This window comes from Tubulanus polymorphus, chromosome 8 (genome assembly GCF_964204645.1).
Source record: "Tubulanus polymorphus chromosome 8, tnTubPoly1.2, whole genome shotgun sequence".
In the NCBI taxonomy this organism is placed as follows: Eukaryota; Metazoa; Nemertea; class Palaeonemertea; order Tubulaniformes; family Tubulanidae; genus Tubulanus; species Tubulanus polymorphus.
The window spans coordinates 14,157,672-14,178,523 of NC_134032.1; the positions used below are offsets into that span (position 1 = coordinate 14,157,672).

At 40.8% G+C, this 20,852-nt stretch overlaps 2 protein-coding genes across 3 annotated transcripts; one reads left to right on the plus strand and one right to left on the minus strand.

Moving 5' to 3' along the window:
- The first annotated feature begins 515 nt into the window (after positions 1-515).
- Positions 516-19,650, plus strand: LOC141909510 (phosphatidylinositol 4-kinase beta-like). 2 transcript variants are annotated; one of them, XM_074799930.1, is made up of 14 exons: positions 516-608; positions 6,486-7,523; positions 7,996-8,130; positions 8,513-8,631; positions 9,380-9,454; positions 10,791-11,045; positions 11,284-11,426; positions 11,890-12,117; positions 13,412-13,564; positions 14,024-14,206; positions 14,851-15,116; positions 15,989-16,124; positions 16,212-16,332; positions 18,273-19,650. In XM_074799930.1, the coding sequence occupies exons 2-14, from the start codon at positions 6,547-6,549 to the stop codon at positions 18,455-18,457; spliced, it is 2,976 nt and encodes a 991-aa protein (XP_074656031.1). In that variant the 5' UTR covers positions 516-608; positions 6,486-6,546; the 3' UTR covers positions 18,458-19,650. The 2 variants fall into 2 exon arrangements, with proteins under 2 accessions (XP_074656031.1, XP_074656032.1); XM_074799931.1 differs by lacking the exon at positions 9,380-9,454.
- Positions 19,651-19,769: 119 nt separating this feature from the next.
- LOC141909759 (activator of basal transcription 1-like) lies at positions 19,770-20,764 on the minus strand. Its single transcript, XM_074800362.1, has 2 exons — positions 20,560-20,764; positions 19,770-20,461 (listed from the first exon to the last, which is right to left on the minus strand). Exons 1-2 carry the CDS (start codon positions 20,753-20,755, stop codon positions 19,860-19,862), a joined length of 798 nt encoding a protein of 265 aa, XP_074656463.1. The 5' UTR covers positions 20,756-20,764; the 3' UTR covers positions 19,770-19,859.
- Positions 20,765-20,852: the final 88 nt, after the last annotated feature.

The following is a 20,852-nucleotide window of genomic DNA, read 5'->3' on the forward strand; positions in this document are numbered from 1 at the left end:
TTAATTTAGACATGAAATTGTTATTTGTTAAAAGAAGAAATGAGCAAAATAAAAGATAATGTTTACGAAAAGTTTGACAAGTTTCATTTTTTGAATTAGTCTAAAATTAGGAGTTTTCAGGATTTATCCCGAATTCGTAGGAATCCAAAAAGAAGTATTTGGGGGAAATTGGCAGCATTTGGCAACACAAAAACACGATAACTGAATGAGTTTAATAAATATAAACATTTTTTGGCCCAGAGGTATTTTGGGTGGCTGCAAACGTTCAAAAACTTGAAATACTGTAAATGAATATGAAATATTATGATACGAATCACTGCTCAAAGTTAGTTTGTTGGGACTAGAGGAATGACGTATTTTGAAAGGAGTTTATTACAGCACTGAAACCTTTGTTGAAATTGACAGAGCGATCAAATGAATAAACCGCCGGCCCGCTTGTCCGTGCTTTTCGTAACGCTGTCCCTATCATTCCGGTTCACAGTCCGCTTCAGCAGCGACGCCCCAGTTCGCTTTTCAAAATGGAGGATACGTTTTAGCGTTAGCGACGAATCGGGGCTCTTTAAAAGCCGCAATTAGACTCGTTTATACGGAGTTAACGCTGAAATAAGGTAGGCTATTCGATACGGGATATAAACACACCATAGAACGGGTTGTTTAAACTAAAACCGGTGGAAATTAAGAAAGTTAACGCCGTTTTTAAATTGTAGTTTTCCATACGAATTTTTGAACCGAGGGTCGTCCTCAACTCTCAGCTGTCACCAGTATTTTGACTATTGTTACCATTGTCAAACACCGATGGACCATTAATTAAACTAACCACTGATGCAGGTCACTAGATTTAGATAGCTTTATCTGGTAGTTTGGAATTTAGTTATTGTAAAAATGTCAGAAAAAAACTGTTAAGTTGTCACTTTATTTAACAATGATGAATTTGGTGATTCCTGAAAATTAAATAAATAGGATACTTTGTCTTTGATTGATACTGACGATTATGATACTATAATTAATAAGAGATACTTATAATCGAATATGACCTTTTAAACCCTTAAAAATTAGTTCATCTCTGTTATTGTGGTATATGATGTAGGCCTGCTAAAACACTCTAATTTATGGCCCACTTTCTTTGCCTCCAATATGCGGATGTAACTGTTACAAATCCGGTTAACCAAATTCTCACTCACATAACTCTCTCTCTCTCTCTTCATCCCTCTCTTTTTCAAACCTAGTTTTACAATAAAAGGATTAACTACAAATCAAAAATTTAGATAAACTGAAATCGAAGAAATTAATCCGATTGAGTAAGTTATAGGGCCTATGCCATGGATCCAGATGAAATGTATTTCATTTGTTTGCTTCTTTTGGGGGATGATCTGAAATACCTGTTCACATTGTCGCCTTTGGGTTCATATCGTTTTCTAAAATTATAGCTGTAGTTTTTACTACCTCACAAAAAAAGGCTAGCGAGTGTTTGATAGCCATAAATGATACACTGATGATAGCTATTTTGTAGGCTTTGTAAAAAAAATCATGAATGATCTAATTAGGCCTTAAATCATAATCAATCCAATTAATACCAGACCTCGTTAAGAGGGGTGGTCTGTGTAGGGATGGTTTAGAAGTAGTTTATGGGTGAATTGGATTTTAATTGGTGGCAGAGCTCTGGTGTTAGGCGCCCCGTACAGGCTTCAAGCATTCCTAACCCTGATTCATACCACCAGCAATACCAATAAACAATCGGCTTATCATTGATAAACCCTACACTTCTTGACCATCAACTACAAAGGTTAGAACTGATAAACAGCACTAAACTTATCCTTCCTTGTTTTAAATCGTTGCCAAAGTTCAAAGTTTCATTTTGGCCCGACTGCAGTTTCATTGGCTCGGTGCCAAGTCTCGTAGTTTGTTTGTGACTCGGGGGGGGGGGGGGGGGTTATTTCCTTAGTGAAAGAAAGAAAAAACGTAATCATGAGAAAAAATGTTGTTTGAATAAAAAAATTATTCAAGAAAAAATGATATGATTTCAAGGAAGTATTTCATTTTGCGTGGAAAGTATAATGTTACAATTGGATAGAATGAGTTGTGTGGTTTTCACAAGGGGGGATATTGGACTCGATCGCGGGTGTTCGTAGAAATATCAGTGTACCTGTGTATGAGATAGAGTTATGAGTAATGATGATGTCAAGCGGTAGGGGGTGTTATAGGGGGTGGTTTTAATTGAACCTGTTAGTGAAAATATGTCTATTTACCTGTACGAATGAATTAGACCCTCATTTGAATTCTGTGAATAAATTTCAAACAGTTTACTACAATAACCATTGATGAAACAGTATGTTCTGCATATATGCTTGAATATTTGAAAGGGGCTGCATTCGTTGTTAAGTGTATAACATGATGGCAGCTGAAGTAGCAAGGCTTTCAATACACCAAAAAATTCAGAATCTTTAAGCTTAACTTTGGTATAATCTTCTATTTCTGGTATAGGGGCAGCAGATGTATTATAAAGGGTGACTGATTTTCAGAGGGGTGGATGTACACAATGAGAGGGGGCATTGACAGTCAACATTGGGGCAAACCTTCATCAATGAGTGTTCTTACTTCAGCCAGAACCCCCCTCCACCCTAAGATACAAGACCCAATTCCACAGTTGTGAGTTAAGATTTGACTCACAGTTAACTTATTGGAAATGAACTGATTTTCACTTACGGTTAACTCTAACTGATGACTGTGGAACAGGATCCTGACCTACGGGTGCTATTTGGCTGGAAGGGGAGAAGGGAGTTTTAAGCCTAGCGCACATCGACACTGCGATTGGAGACAACTAGTTGCAAGGCAGTTTTCGGCGCATGAGAGGAACTGGCTGGATACGATCAGTTGCTCGAATGTGTCGATGCGAGCGAGCTTACGATTGGTAAGCGTCGATCTATCTCCAGTTCCAGCCAGTCGCCCATGTTGTACTTTTGAGCAACTGGTTGTACTCAATCGCAGTCATATCCGTCGATGTGCGCGCTCTGGATCTCGACGATCGACACGCGTCATGCAGTTGCTGCAACTGACCGGTTGTAACTAGATTTCGTTGTGCGCGGGGTAATCGTTTGGTAGCAACTAGTTGTCTCCAATCGCAGTGTCGATGTGCGCTAGGCTTTAGGCGAGATAATTTTCTAGTAGGCCTACCGGTATATGTAATTGGCGTAATGTTGTTATTGTTCAAAGTCCACCTGGCGTTCAATAGTCTCGTTGCTCCGTACAAGTGTACTATATTTCATTGCGCAATAGATACTGAAATATCAAACTAACGCTGCAAAACGTCGCAGAGCTCCACCTAGTGTGCTCTAGTAGAGTTACAGGGCATAATTAGAGCTTCTGTTTACGATTGATTTGAAGGAGAGCGATGGTTTGTGAGATGGGTGGAGTGTTGATTCTATTTATAGCTGTTTCACTGATTCTGTGTTGTACGCTGATAAACACTGCGACTGCCTTCAATACCCTTTGTGGGCTGCACTGCCACTTATGAGGACCAGGTCCGTAAAAGAAGAAGAGAGTAAACCGGGAGAACACGTCTTTACTGTATCAGCATCATAAGACAACTAACTTTATTTCCTTTAATGTAAACTACACTAAAAGAGTACATGTGGTCAAGTAATTACATAGATCCATCATCTTGACAGCTGCGGTTCAAAGACTACTTCAAAGAATACTTCGGCTGTTGCCGACACCCTTTGCACTAACCACCACCCCCCTCTCTTCAACCAGTGCGTATCACATGTACCCCTGACATAAACCTCCAAAAAGTGATCAACTGTTCAACCTCGTGTTGAGTGTGAACCTCTACTTTTCGATCACCAGCCCAAAATTCCTGACAGTAGAACCTTTACAAACCCTGATCGAACTCCCTGAATTGAAACCTGGCAGTCCCGGTTCCAACAGACAACAGATGTTGAAAGCTCTGGATTTATATAAATAAAGATTTTGCCGATCCTTATATTTAAACTATAGAAGGCGCCTACATGACTATTACAGCTGTTCTACTAGCGGTATACAAGTATTAGTTTTATATGTTTATTGATGCTCCCAGAATATTGGAATGGGGGTGTAGGACGGTGGGGGGGGGGGTACAGGGGGTAACTTCAGCTGGTTGAAAGAGGGTTTATTACACCTCACACAATGAATACTAGTTTATAAAGTACAAGTTCTATAATGATGACACAGTTGAGTCAATGGGGACTAGCCTTGATAAAGGGTTATTCCAAGCCGAGTTGCACGTGTACAATGAATGTTTAGTATGGCAGTACTGACTGTCACTATTCAATGTATGACTATAGCCAGCGAGGTGACCCTGTAAGGACAAGACCCGGTAATGAACCCTGTACGACCCCTATCGTCTACATCGTCCCACGTATTTTCTCTCTATAGCCTAGCGCACATCGACACTGCGATTGGAGACAAATAGTTGCCGGGCAGTTTTCGGCGCATGAGAGGAACTGGCTGGATACGATCAGTTGCTTGAATGTGTCGATGTGAGCGAGCTTACGACTGGTTAACGTCCATCTATCTCCAGTTCTACCCAGTTGCTCATGTTCTACTTTTGAGCAACTAGTTGTACTCAGTTGCTCTCATATCTGTCGATGTGAGCGCTCCATAATCAACAACACATGGTTTTAACTGACTAAAACAAAGCTATTTGTCACGTGACTTGTGATGCCCTCAAGAATATTTGCTAAACCACATCTCAGTTGCTGTCGATGTGTGCGCTACGGACCTAGCGACCGGCATGAGCCACGCAGTTGCTGGTTTTTACTAAATTTTCGATCTGAGCGGGGTACTCGCTCACTAGCAACTAGTTGTCTCCAGTCGCTTTATCGATGTATGCTTGGCTTATCTCTCTTGTTATTATTGCGAGTTGCAGGTTTTTTTAAGTCCAAGTTTGGTGTCAAATTATACGCAGTTATTGCGCTGTATATTAAATCTAGGTCTCACTATTGTTTATATTTAGAAGCTGTAATGGTGCAATATTGATTATAAATAGTCTAAATCAGCCGGGGAAAGTTTACAATAGTGTACACGGGTTTTTCGGGACACATAGTTTTCTAAATGAGTCATATAGGATTCTATTGTTGTGTAGTCTCTGGGTAAGTAGTCTATCGCATAGCTACCCTTCCTAGTCCGGACTATTAGTTCGAATTATGCTAATCATTGGGCAGACCCTGGGCCCGGAGTTGTACGGTTGTGACTAAGTCCAAAAGTACTGTAGTCTTATATCTTATGAATGATCTTAAGTTGTTAGATTCGTTATAGAAGTAAGGTGCGCTATTCTATCTAAGCCATGACACTAAGGTTGTTTTGGTTTTAGAAAATAATCATCTTAGACGGGTCTAAGTGTGTGTTATTGCCATCAGACCCATAAGGATGAAGAGCCCCTCGACTCTGGTTGGGTCGACTGGTTATTCAGTTTTGGTCGTAGCTATGAATTTTGATATTACGATGTATGTATTCGATATTAGGGAGTCTTATTCCAACCATTCCAAATCTTCTGACCTCTTCCACAAACAGGAGCACTCCAAATCCTCTGTAGCCAACAACCTCCCTCAATAATGTCTGGTACCATGGTAACTCGAATTTAGAACTATTTTTTTTTCGAAATATGGATGATTTGAGGCAATGGAAAAATGACTATAAAATGGTTTTGTATTTTCTAATCCCAAATTGAAGCCGGTTTTTAAAGATTTCCTATGAATTTACTGATGAAATATTTTGAGTGAGAGATGAGATTTTGGAGATATCGATATCATATGTAACTGACTGTATCAGTGGTATTGTGATTATGATGGCACAGCTGTGTAACACACTATAGTGCTATACCTAGTGAGGGTCCCTATGTGAGGAGTGATAGAGAGAGAACATGAGAGGCATGATGACTAGAGACAGCAGGAGATTAGATGAATCCCGCCGGGCTTTTATTGAGAAGGGGCGACTCAAGGGATGGTCAGAGGGTTTGGGATGCTAGGGCCGGTTCCATAGCCGAGACTTATGCCCGAAAGTAGTCTTAAATCTTAAGACTGGTCTTAAGTTGTTAGATTGGCTATAGAACTAAGATAGTTTTAGACTGGTTTTAAGTCTAAGCCATGACTATGCAACCAGCCCCAGAGGGGTTTTGCTAGGCAGAAGAGATGTTTAGTTGACTAATGTGGCTGCAGCACATACTGGAATTGGGATGAGAGGGATCAGGATCCAGGGGCCGGTTCCTCAGTTGAGACTTAAGTCCAAAAATGGTCTTAAATTCGAGGACTGGTCTTAAGTTTTTAGATTGTTTATGGAACTAAGTTGGTCTTAGACTGGTCTTAAGTCTAAGCCATGACTATGCAACCGGCCCCAGGGGGTTTATTTAGAGAGGTATGTAAGGGAGAGAGGGTGACTAATTGAGGGTACAACAGGTGATAATATATGTATCTATGACTCATCAAACTATGTGTGTGTATTATATATTACAGATAAACATGGCTAGTTGTAGACCTGTATAACGAACCCTCCAACCTCCGCAACCATCACAAAATGGCCGACGATCTGATCAACGATATGCAAGATATCGACATCGGTAACCACGGCAACGCGCGTTTAAACAAACGCTTACGTAGCAACAGTATCGGAGTTTGTAACCGGATCGTAGAGGAGAATATCTTACACAACGGAATAATCACCGAGTCGCCGCAATCCGAGAGTATACTCCTAGAGTATCGTCACGGTAACGAGTCGTTACCGCGGTCACCGTCGTGGTCGACGCGTGACGACGAACTCGGTCGTAACTGTAACAACGGGTCGCCCCCGGTTACGATATGCGGTTCTAAAGTCGTTCTGCCGCGTAACGGAATTATCCACGATTTAGGCTTAACCGCCGAGGTTCATTCGAGCGGTAAAAATAACGGTTTTAATTATAACCATTTGAATTTAAATAATCGATTGTCGTCGATGGATAATTGTTACCAAGGCGTTACTATGGCGCCCGGTGACCTCGAGAGATTAGCCAATCAGATGCAGAATTGTGATAATTGCGCGAACAGTTCGGAGCAGACGGATAACGAACCGATCGGCGTATTACTGCCGATAGATGGCGCTCTATCGTGCTGCGAATGCGGCTCAGTCGAGAGACTATCTTCTTCGATGACGGAATCTACGTCGTCGCCGTCGGAAACCAGTTCTAACAGTTCGTCGTCGCGGAAACTGCAGCCCGCCTCGTCCTCGGCTTCTCGCGAGGATTTACGTTTGGAAGTTTGCGCGAAACATCGTTTAAAAGATAAATCGACTGCCAATCATTCGTGGTTGCTACGGTTATTTGAGTCAAAGATGTTCGATATGTCGATCGCGATTACGTATTTATTTAATTCGAAGGAACCCGGAGTGTTGTCGTATCTAGGCAACCGTTTGTTCAGTTTTCACACGGATGAAGTAGATTTTTATCTGCCGCAATTGTTGAACATGTACATTCAAATCGGTGAGGTCGCTGAGGTCATACATCCTTATTTGGTGCACAGGTTAGTTTTACTACTTTTTAAGATCCAGTTCTGCATTTGTGAGTTAGAGTCGGCTGTGAACTCAAAATCTATTTCCACAGTTGTGAGTTTGAGTTAACTCTGTTTTATAGTTTTGAGTTAAGAGTTACCGTAACTGTGAACTCTGGATCTAGTTTCACAGTTGTGGGTTTGAGTTAACTCTGTTTTACAGTTGTGAGTTAAGAGTTAACTGTGAACTCTGGATCTAGTTTCACAGTTGTGGGTTTGAGTTAACTCTGTTTTACAGTTGTGAGTTAAGAGTTAACTGTGAACTCTGGATCTAGTTTCACAGTTGTGAGTTTGAGTTAACTCTGTTTTACAGTTGTCAGTTAAGAGTTAACTGTGAACTCTGGATCCAGTTCCACAGTTGTGAGTTCCTCCCACCAACCATTGATAACACTGGAGTGTCACTTGCCGCAGCCTGCTATTAACTGTACGGTCTATGTATTTGTAGGTGTAGAACGAGTGTAGAGTTTTCGGTGTTAGCGTCATGGTTACTCGGTGCTTATTCGTCAACAGTGTTCAAAATAAACTGGAGAAATTCACGAGGTTTGAAACTACGTAAGATGATCATCAATGAAGAATTGAGGTTAGTTTCACAACCCGCCCGGGGGTTCACTTAGCTTAGACTTGAGACCAGATTCACACCGTTGTTAAGTTCAATAACCAATCTAACAACTTAAGACCAGTCTAAGCTCATGTTAGTTCTATAGCTGATCTAACAACTTAAGACCAGTCTCAACTCATTTTAGTTCTATAGCAAATCTAACAACTTAAGACCAGTCTGATGATTTAACTTAGCACTTTTGGATTTAAATTAGCCTAAATCATATCTTTCATAACAAGACATTGGGTTATACTTTTCTGACCCCCTAAAATCCCATGTGGACCATTAAGGCTATGGAAACCTGCGAGCCCCTCTGTCGTTTTATGTAAGTCGGTTAAACTCCCATCATTTCTCAATATTTCAGACCGAAACACACGAAACCAAGTCCAGGCCATTTACCGAGTCCTACATCTACTGTTAACCAATCATTCCTGAGTCCGGCGACGAAAAAAACTCATCACCGAGCTCATTCTGATGTTACCGGTAAGTGCTGCCACCTATAGTGACACTAAATACACTATGTATGCACCATATACATGTACTTGTAAATATAGGACCCACTGGTGGGTTGGCCGGTTGGCGATCCTTCAAAACAGTGTAAAATGGATGTCGATGTTTAAACTCTGACTTTGATACCACAAAATGGTGAAGAACAGTCTAAGACCAACTTATTTCTATAGCCAATCTAACACATTAAAACGAGTCTTAAGATTTTTACTTTTGGCCTTAAGTCACGACTGTCGAAATAAGCCAAGTCAAGCTCAAAAATTATAGAAAATTCCACCCGTTGTATTGAATAACGGGTCAGACTGCTACAGTGTGTCTACACCACGGTGCGACGTATTGTTAGTTACTAATGGTTACATTATGTTTAACAGGTGCTGCCATCTTTCAATAGAGATAAAAACTATTTACTAATAGCATCAGTACCCCGTGATGCGATGTACTTGTAAAGTCTTTCACTAATTTATACACCGCACTGTGATGTAGATACGCTGAAATGTACTACCAACAAAATTTTGTCTGCTCAAAACCAAATTGAAATACATGGGGTTGAAAGGTGCATTTAACAGTGTACTGGTGTAGATTGATAGACCCTCAGTCAACCCCCGGTGAAAATACATCAAAACAAATGAAACATTTTCTGATAAAAAGGTCGCATCCTTAATAGAATTGATGTATAGTTAAAAATCGGTATGAATTATTTGATAGTGTGATATTTTTTGTACAGAATCATTAACAATGTTATCAACAGAAGAAGTGCGTTCATTAGACGCATTAAATGTCTCATTTACTTCGACCACCGGTACGTAACAGAATAACCATAAATCTTCTACCAAACAGCTACGTTACTAATAACCCTATCGTCTATCTGCAGACGATATTCCGCCTTCCTGTACCTTCCCTTTCAAACGCCGACCCTGCAAACATCAGCTTGAAATTCACTTTTAGATGTCAGTCTTAATCCAATCATAGGGTGTATCTGGTTTTAATCTATAGAATATACTGGTCTAATCTACTAGTGAAATACATGTGTAATCTGTAGAGGCTATGGGTCTAATCTGTATAGTGACTACCAGTCTAATCGGGAGAGGCTATCGGTCTAATCAGCTGGGTTTATTGTAGGTGATGAATCTGATTTTGGGTGTGGTGCAGTTTTAATATAGCTGATCAGTAGTTGCCTATAGTCATAGTCAAACTATCGAGGACGAAATTCATATATCCTCATGATTAAAGTTTCAATTTCAATTATCCTTGTAAAAGCACTTCACAGCTTAATTTGCAACCTGCTTTTTCATTTCGGAATGAATGAATAAATTCCGCACTCAGGAAGCTGAAATGAATCCTGTTTAAAGCAGGGAGGTGAGAGATAGAGGGGCTAGCGTTGAGAGGGATGAGATGGAGGAATAGAGATAGAAGGAGGGGAGGCTGAAGGAGTTTAGAGTGGGAGGGAGAGGAATAGAGAGGGGGAAGAGAAATAGGTGAGAAGTAGATGTGGAAGGAAGGGAGAAAGAGGAATAGAGAGAATAGAGAGAACAGACAAAGAGGAGATAGTGAGAGGGTTGGAGGGTAAGACAGAGAGGAGACAATGAGAGGGTTGGAGGGTAAGACAGAGAGGAGACAGTGAGAGGGTTGGAGGGTAAGACAGAGAGGAGACAGTGAGAGGGTTGGAGGGTAAGACAGAGAGGAGACAGTGAGAGGGTTGGAGGGTAAGACAGAGAGGAGACAGTGAGAGGGTTGGAGGGTAAGACAGAGAGGAGACAGTGAGAGGGTTGGAGGGTAAGACAGAGAGGAGACAGTGAGAGGGTTGGAGGGTAAGACAGAGAGGAGACAATGAGAGGGTTGGAGGGTAAGACAGAGAGGAGACAGTGAGAGGGTTGGAGGGTAAGACAGAGAGGAGACAGTGAGAGGGTTGGAGGGTAAGACAGAGAGGAGACAGTGAGAGGGTTGCAGGGTAAGACAGAGAGGAGAAAATGAGAGGGTTGCAGGGTAAGACAGAGAGGAGACAGTGAGAGGGTTGCAGGGTAAGACAGAGAGGAGACAGTGAGAGGGTTGCAGGGTAAGACAGATAGAGAGGACAGATATGTTGTATTGTAAGAGATGTTCCGTTATTTCACTGTAAACCATTTCTATATTTACAGGTATAACACCTTTAAAACGAAGTGTTAGTTTAGCGAGTACGCAGAACCTGGTAGTCGGTGACCTGACGTCGGGACGAGCGTTCGATAATGGTTGTACGTGTTTCGACAGCAGCGAGGGCGTTTTAAACGATCTAAAGGGTAAACAGACGGCGTGTCGGTGCGGCGCCCCGCGTCTCGCGCCCGAGTTAGAATTCCTTAAAGCTTTAATGAACATCGGTAAACGCTTGCAACAATTACAAACGAAGGAACTACGTAGTAAGTAACCGCGGCGATAACCGTAGAAAATTCGAAATTTGAATGAAGTCGCCGAAAATTCAAATTGATGTTGTAACTGCTGAAAATTCGGAATTTTGTTATAACTGCCAAAAATTCAAAATTATTTTCTAATTACCAAAAATGGTAAATCTTAATTCAAAAAATTGTTATGAATGCCGAAAATACAAAATTTTCAACTGCCAAAATTTCAAAACAAATATTTTTTTCTTCTCTATAGCGGCGAGATTGATAGCAGAGTTATCGATGTTGAATTTGAATTTACCAGCGCGGGTTTGGTTACCGATTCACGGCAACAGCGCCGATCACCACATTGTTAGAATTCCTCCATCGTCAGCGGTCGTTCTCAACTCAAAAGAAAAGGTAAATGATTTTATTTTCATACAATATGATATCACGGTCCCTACAACTCATTGATACCTTAAAACCTTCAAAACAGTGTTTGAAACTCCTTTAGTTTGAAGGAAATGCCCAAAATTCCTTAAAAACTCCTTCAATTTGAGAAATAGCTGTGATTACACCCACAGCAGGCGGCGATTGATTACGCCCACAGGCAGGTTAGGGGAGTGAGGGGATTACGCCCACGGGCAAGTGAGGGGTTTACACCAACAGGCAGGTTAGGGATAACGCCCACAGGCAGGTTAGGGGAGTGAGGGGATAACGCCCACGGGCAGGTTAGGGGAGTGAGGGGATTACACCCACGGGCTGGCAAGGGATTACACCCACAGGCAGGTTAGGGGAGTGAGGGGATTACGTCCATTGGCTGGCAAGGGATTACGCCCACAGGCAGGTTAGGCTCACAGTTAATATATTGTATTTACTGCAGGCTCCGTACATGATCTATGTAGAAGTATTAGATTGCGAGAATGCGTTGACCGCGCCGCTGCATCATAAAATACTCGAGAACACTCTCAGATTCACGAAATCCGAGGAGGATTTAACGCAGATATATCTGACGGACCACTCGCCGAAAACTGAACCGATCGGTGTATTCGGTAACATCGACTTCGATGACGCTGAATGCTGGTCCCAGGAGGATGATGACATCATACAGGTAATGAAGATTATTCAAGGATACATCTCTGACAAGTTTTTTTTTCGGTCTGGGATTTTTATTCTATTTTCATTGATGATATAGATTTACTAGAATTTTATGGGGTCATTTTCCAAAATTTGAAACCTATAATGCTTCAGGGGCCGGTTCCATAGTCAAGACCTAAGACCAAAAGTGGTCTTAAGTCTTAAGACTGGGCTTAAGTTGTTAGATTGGCTATTGAACTAAGCTGGTCTTAGACAGGTCTTAAGTCTAAACCATGAATATGCAGCCGGCCTCAGAGCTTCAAAAGGTGTGGTTGCTTTACGGGTGTTTCAAACTTGTAGATAATTTTGATAAGACCTCAGAATCCAGGTTTAAACTGATCCATGCGATTGATCCCTATGGTCGATATGGGGTTAAAGATAAGCCTGGGGCAAGTTACTCAAAGGTTGGGTAAGGATAACCGGCAGATAAAAACCGGTAGCAACATTGAACTTTTAATTATCTACTATCCACTGATTAACTCATGTCACCTATTAACTGGTTAATCGACTTTTTGAGCGACTGACCCCTGGTCTAAAAAATGGACCCCGATATGGAGATTCGGAACTGGCCTATATTAGGACTGGAGCTAAGTTTTGGAAATTAAGTGATTTTAATTCTTAAATGAAGTAATTTTAATATTCTAAAATTGATAGTAGGATAGAACTGGGTGCCACTCCCACACTACTACCACTTGAAGAATTCACAAGATCGATATTTGTTACAAGATAATCAGTTAAATATACAACGTATTGATACACACACATCTGTTACATTGTATCATTCATCTATAGTAACATCCTTCACAACACGGCAGATGTGAAGGAATCCCTGCGATTCTCTACTGAAGGAATCTCTGATTCTTTATTCGATAGTTAAGAAATCTAATTCTCCATTCCGTAAAGAATGAATCGCTGATTCTTTATTTTGTAGTGGAAGAATCACCTGGTGATTCTTTATTCTGTAGTCTGTGTTTCCTATTAAAGGAATCTTCGATGCTCTATTGTGTAGCAAATGAATCGACAATTCTCTATTAGATAGTGTAGGAATCCCTGATTCACTATTCCGAAATGTTCTTCTGCTTATATCTATTCTCTCTCACAGTTTTCTGTTAAGAATCTACAATTCTCTATTAGATAGTGTAGGAATCACTGATTCACTATTCTGAAATGTTCTATTCTGTCTCTCACGGTTTTCTGCTAAGAATCGCGGATGTGATACGATATCTCAATTCAAGTTCTTTTGTTTATATCTATTCTGTCTCTCACAGTTTTCTGCTAAGAATCGCGGATGTGATACGATATCTCAATTCTCCACCGAGAGTTCAACGAGCGCCGATAGTAAAGACCCGGTTTATATCGCCGCCGGTGATATCAGACGTCGTCTGTCGGAGAGTCTCGCCGCGCCGAAAACTAAATTTGAGGTAAATCAAAAAAAAAATCCTGCCCCACGGTCCACGTAGCTACCATACTTTTTACAAATCTGCCCCGACAGTTCCTGATTTTTGTGAAGTATCTGTTACTATTGTCGCCTGATAAATACTCATTTGGGTTGTTTGAGGTTAGTAAGGGTCTCTACCCGGCCTCCCTAACCTCCCTAACCTCCCTAGCTTCCCTTCATTTATCTAACTGAATAATTTAAGGGACATTTATTTATAATCTCACCTGAGATCTCATTGATCTTGAAATAATTTGTATCAAAATTTGAGTTAAATCAAAAATATTAGAGAACCCCCTACATGAGAAAACCCCTACAGAGAACGCCCTCTATAGAGAACCCCTCTACACGACAACCCTCTTCGAGCACCCCTAACTGTTCACACAGATCACCACCTACAGTGAACCCTCGTGACAATAATGAATTGTTTTATATCTGTATTTAGCGCGATCCGGAGGATCCGTCTGCCGCCGCTTTGAAAGAACCGTGGGAAGAGAAAATGCGTCGTATTCGGGAATCGTCACCGTACGGACATCTACCGAACTGGAGATTGATGTCGGTGATTATTAAATGTGGCGATGATTTGAGGCAGGAATTATTGGCTTATCAAGTATTAAAACAATTACAGGTACGAACGAATCAAATACAACCCAGTATCATTGTACAAGCCAGGGCCCAGTTTTACAAAAAGGATTAAGACCTTATTCGATTTAAGATGAACTGAATTAATGAAGAAATTAAATCGATTTAGGCATTAATCCTTTTTGTGAAACTGGGCCAAGTTCCAAAGTTCAGGACCCAATTCCACAGTTCTACATCCAGTTCCACAATGACAGTTCTGGACCCGGAATCATTGGATGTAATTCCACTGTTCAGGACCCAGTTCCGCAGACAGTTCTACATCCAGTTCCACCCTGTACCATGGGATGCAGTTCCGTATATTGTCGGCTTAAAGTCTTAGATATAAGTTCATTTTCATATGAGTAAACTGAATTAAATCTTAGCTCAGAACTTACACACTGCGGGCCGGTCGCTCAAAAGTCGGTAAGAGATGACTGGCCGATAAATACCATAGTAACAATGAACTTTTAATTGTCGCTATGTCAACTATCCACTGGTTTACTCTAACCAACTTTTGTGCAACGGGCCCCTGATTTTTAAATTGACTTACCCGGTACTTTATATTAAACTGTTTTTTTTTTTTTTAAATGAATTCTAATGAAATATTTGATGTATTTTCTATGATTTCTGTTTTTTTTTTTTTTTCGACAGAGAATCTGGGAAGAGGAACACATACCGATCTGTATCCAGCCGTACAACATAATGGTGACGTCAAACGACTCGGGAATGATCGAACCGATCGTCAACGCGGTCTCGTTACATCAGATAAAAAAACACAGTAAACTTTCGTTACTCAACTATTTCATACAAGAGTATGGTCCGACGAATAGCGAGGAGTTCCTCACCGCTCAGAGGAACTTCGTACAGAGCTGCGCCGGTTACTGTATCGTAACGTACCTGCTACAGGTTAAAGACAGGTTAGTTCTATTACGCCTTCCTTGTCTACTCCCCATTTTAGTTTCAATCTAACACCGTAAGACCAGTCTTAAGTTCATTTCGGCTCGATAACCAGTCTAGTAACTTCAGATCGGTCTAGCTTATTTTAATTTCACGACCAATCTAACAACTTAAGCTATATAAGTTCTATAGCCGATCAACCTTAGATTAGTGTAAGCCCATTTTGGTTCTATAACCAATCTAACAACTTAAGACCAGTCTAAGCTCATTTTAGTTCTATAGACAATCTAACAACTTAAGACCAGTCTAAACTCATTTTGGTTCTATAATCAATCTAACAACTTAAGACCAGTCTAAACTCATTTTGGTTCTTTATCCAATCTAACAACCTAAGCTAGGTTCTATAACCAATTTTACAAATTCAAACATTCTAACCTCGACCAGTCTTTAGATTAAGACCAACTAAGTTCTATAGCCAATCTAACAACTTAAGACCAGTCTAAACTCATTTTAGTTCTATAACCAATCTAACAACTTAAGACCAGTCTAAGCTCATTTTGGTTCTATAACCAATCTAACAACTAGAGACCAGTCTAAGCTCATTTTAGTTCTATAACCAATCTAACAACTTAAGATTAAGGACCACAAAGACAATGACATTGCATCTGGACTTGGAAAAGCTATCACTGATATCATCAGACACCAGTTAGTCACACACAGCTGTATGAGTTCAATTTAGCTCTTACAACAATAAGTTCATTTGAAAAGCTCACAACTGTGAAACTGGGTTCATCAGGAGTCAACATATTCTCTCAGATGCCAAGACCGGTCTTAAAGGTATTCAACATAGGTTTACCGGGTCAGGTGTCAATCCACTTCTTTCATTTTTCAGGCATAACGGAAACATTCTGTTAGACTCGAAAGGTCAATTGGTGCACATAGATTTCGGATTCATCCTCTCGCATTCACCTGGAAAAAATATGGGATTCGAGAACTCACCGTTTAAATTAACTCACGAATTTGTCGAGGTAAGTTCAGTGTCCCCCTTGCCCCTCCCTCACTCCTCCTCCCACTCTTTCAGACTCTCTATGTCTGAATTATTGTTTTATTTGTAGGTAATGGGAGGACTCGGTAGTGATATGTTCGAGTATTTTAAACTGTTGATGTTGCGCGGTTTTCTTGCGGCTAGAAAACACATGGATAAAGTTGTACCATTGGTCGAAATTATGCAAACAGGTCAGTTAGATACTCCTCCAACAAATACAACCCCTCCAACCAGTCCCAATCCCTCCAACAAATACAACCCCTCCAGCCAGTCCCAATCCCTCCAACAAATACAACCCCTCCAACCAGTCCCAATCCCTCCAACAAATACAACCCCTCCAACCAGTCCCAATCCCTCCAACAAATACAACCCCTCCAACCAGTCCCAATCCCTCCAACAAATACAACCCCTCCAACCAGCCCCATCCCTCCAACAAATACAACTAGTCCAACCAGTCCAACCCCTCCAACAAATACAATACAACCAGTTCAACCAGTCCAACCTCTCCAACTAGTCCAATCAGTCCAATCCTCCAACTAGTCCAACCAGTCCAACCCCTCTAATCAATACGACCAATCCAAGATTTTACTAACCAGCCACGATCCGGTTCCACAGTTGTTGACAGCAATTTTGATTTACTGTGTATTACCCCGATAGTTAACACTAAGTTGAATATGAAAAGATTTCAAATCAGTAAACTCGAACTCACAACTGTTGAACTGGATCCTGGGTTCTGAGTTAATTCGAACTCACATCTGTGTCTTGAGTTCAGAGTTAACTGTAACTCACAACTGTGGAACTTGATCCTGACTTCAGAGTTAACTCTAACTCACAACTGTGGAACTTGATCCTGACTTCAGAGTTAACTCTAACTCACAACTGTGGAACTTGATCCTGGGTTCTGAGTTAATTCGAACTCACAACTGTTGAACTGAAACCAGTTTCACAATCCTGAGGAATGAATTTGAATTGTCTCTGTGGTAATATGTAACTGTTTGCGTTTGGGAGTGTTCGAAATTTATATATCTGGTTTTCCTGAGAACACAATTTTCAACAATTGCCCCCGGTTTGTTTCCATAGTTTTTTGTTTGTTTGCCGTGTCGTTTCTGTTGCATGTGATTGTGATATTGCAGGGAAACAAGGTCGGCTGGGGAGTTTATTCAGAGGTTTTAACCCGACTGCCAGTGGTAGGAATTATTCACGTTTGGTTGGACAGTTTTTTTTGTTGCCAATTTCGAAATTTTTCTGTTATACGCTTGAGTTATGGTTGCCTCGCTTGCCAGTGGTGGTTCTCTGTAATTTTCCGATATGGCGGTTCGGTTCAGCTCCCGCTCAACGGTCAAAAATTCAAATAATCTTTTCATGATCTTTTCTTTTGGAAGTTATATAAGTGGCCATTGGTGAAACATTAAACATTAGTGACTTGTGGGTGTCGGTACCAGAGCTGTGAACTCCATCTTGTTCAAGTTTCTTTCAGATCAGGGAATAATGGATTCAGTTTTTTTACTGCAGGGAAAATAAGGAAATTCTGACTATTTTCTCACATCGGGGAATTCAAACTTGTTCTTGCTGGTGATGAGTGGCAACGCTTGATTAAAGAAACAGCCCTCACTGATATCTTATAGTTTAATTAATCAGGGAAGTTTTTGGTGAAAGGACTGGGAAATATCAGGGAATATTGGATTGCACTATTCATCTGTGAAAACCCAGATATTCACATTTTGTAATTACCCGGGCGACAGACTCCACATCTTGTCACACACGTCTAATCTTCAAATTTTTAGTTACGTTAACCCTTTCAGTGCGTCTACACTAAAATAAAAAATATAAATAATATAAAAAATAAAAAACTTATAAATCAGTGATAGATTTTGCTAGTACACCACACTGCGGTGTATTGATGTAATTAGTAATTAGTAATTATCTCTCTGGACAAATGGCAGCACCCGTCAAACATAGAGAAATATTAGTAACTAACAATACACCGCGCCGCGGTGTAGACGCACTATAGTGGTATTCCCGTTATTCAACACACTAGGGTGGAATTTTTAAAAATTTTCAAATTATCTCCAGCACTTTAGGATATTAATTAGTCAGCACTGAAAGGGTTAATCTATTCGTATTGTTGCAGGTTCGACGTTGCCGTGTTACAGTAAAGGTGTCAGCACCATCCGCTCGATGCGCGAACGATTTCACATGAATTTAACGGAAGAACAGCTCCACCTATTGATCGACAACATGGTCGAAGGCAGCATCCATTCGTTAACTACGAAACTCTACGATAATTTCCAATATTGGACGAACGGTATTCTATAACACCGCCGTTGCCACCAGGGGGCGATACCGTCGATCAACCAGTACGACCAGTGGCGCGTTGCCATGGATACCACACATCAGGAGTATTTAAACGCGAATTTATTTGATTTTCTACAAACAGATTGTCATGGTTACGAGTAGATAAATCGTCACTGTTACCGACGAATTTCTTCAGTCATTGTTGTATTTAATTTCAAACGGATATTTTAAAAGATAACGGGAAAAAAGATCGATATTTTACTGTATTTTAATACAATATGATTATTATTTCATGTTTATGAGAAAATTGAAAATGTCACCAAAGCCGGTTTGCTTTCGTAGCCAGTTCTCCAGGGTCCTGGGAGATATTTCCTGGAGAGAGGAGATAATTCCTATTTATAGCCAGGCCTCCTCCAGGAGAGAGGAGATTATTCCTCTTTATAGCCAGGCCTCCCCCAGAAGAGAGATAGTTCCTCTTTATAGCCAGGCCTCTTCCAGGAGAGGGGAGATATTTCCTGTTTATAACCAGGCCTCCAGAAGAGATATTTCCTCATTATAGCCAGGCCTCCTCCAGGAAAGGGGAGATATTTCCTGTTTATAGCCAGGCCTCCTCCAGGAGAGGAGAGATTTATTCAAACAAATGTAAAATATTATTTTAATTCAAATATTGTGTAAATAAATGATGTACATTCATTCGATACACATGTATATATTGAAGAGCTCGTATAAGTAGATCAAAGCGCCACTGTGTGGCTAAAGAGCGAACTAATGATGATAATGTTGTCTGCTGCATTTATGGGTCAATCGCTCTAGCAGTGCCGATGTCAAGGTCGGTGTGATCGTTGTCCGATAATGAACGCTGTGTTAATCTCACTTTCACCGAGGAATATATCCTTAATTTTATTACTTAGACGTTTGAATTCTTGCCGTTTGAACAACTCCGGACTGGTTTCTGGAATACCGGAAACCAGTCCAATCATCTCTCTAGTCCATGACTCGAAAATTTAAATCGTGTTGCCTCTCGGAGATTTTTGTAAAAATCGACATCCACTGCATCGTTGTCAGGGGTAATAACAAGTCTAATTGTTGTTATCAATGAAGTTACCGTAGCGATATGAATGTGTAAATCTCGTGCAATGTATTTACGGTGACTCTCGACGTGAAGAAGAAATGTAAAAATTAATTTAAATTGAAAGTTTTTAAACGAATAAAAATCCTGTAAATGATTAAAAAAAAAAATTTGGCGAGTTTTTTTGGCGAATTTTCTTTGAGTTGTGTGCTTTATAGCTAGGGTCTGACGATCATTACGTTTACGACTAATCCTTATGATTACTTCCCGCTGGAGAAAAGGATGGCTCCAAATAATTCCAAACTGATCAAGAAAATAATTTAAAATGCAAAATATCTTTATTCATCATCGCTTTCACGCGTTGTCGTCTAAATCACTGCCGTTACTTTTTCCTCCCCCCGAAAAAATATTCCTCAAAAAGTCTTTATCGACAGCCGCGATCGACGGAGATGATTTCTTCGATTTTTTCCCAGAAGACGGCGCCTCCGTCTGCTGCTGCTGCGTTCGTTTGCGCTGTTTTCGACCCAGTATTTCCTCTTCCGTGTCCTTCTGTTCGAACGTCCATTCGCGCACCGCCAATTTCTCTCCGCTCTTCGCCGACTTTTTCTCGAGACGATTTTGTAGTTTGCTGCGTTCGAGATTTTGCGCGAAGTGATTCGCTTCGCGTTTCGCTTGCGTAATCTCGGTTCTCATTCGTTGCTGGTGAACGGCTTTCTCGTACGCGAGACGTTCGTTCAAATGACTCCACTTGAATTTCGGTAGATATTTTATATTCCAGATATCCCAGTACCATGGACTGCGTTTTTTACCCCCGATTTGAGTATTGTTCAACGATAACGCGACGCGTTTCGCGATTTTTTTGTCCAGAAATTCGATCCATCCTTCGGAGAAATCGCCGCGGTTTTTAGAACTCGTCGTTTTTCCCTGTCCTGCCTTCTTTTTCTTATTTTTAGCGGCTGAAAATAAAAAGGAAAAAGAAGAAGTTTCGAGTATATATTCGACCATTAACCGTATTGTTTTTATAGCGAGCGCAGTTCAGACAGACTACACGAACCTTCAGGTTGGAAGAATATTCGATCCAGCTGCCCGTATTGCTGGAATAAATGGCGACCCTTTTTGACGCTCATATGAGATGGAATTTTACTCAAATATATAATTCCCCTGTTTGATTCATTGCCGGTAGCTGTTAACAGAGTTTTCGATGCATTTTTGTCGACTTTTTCATCCTCAACTACGTCCTCGTTCTCCATTATGGTCGACGACGCATTGGCCATCTATCGGAATTTGGCTGAACTAACAAGAATCTATCGGGAATCAAGCGCGAGAACGATTTAGCGGCGAATGTTC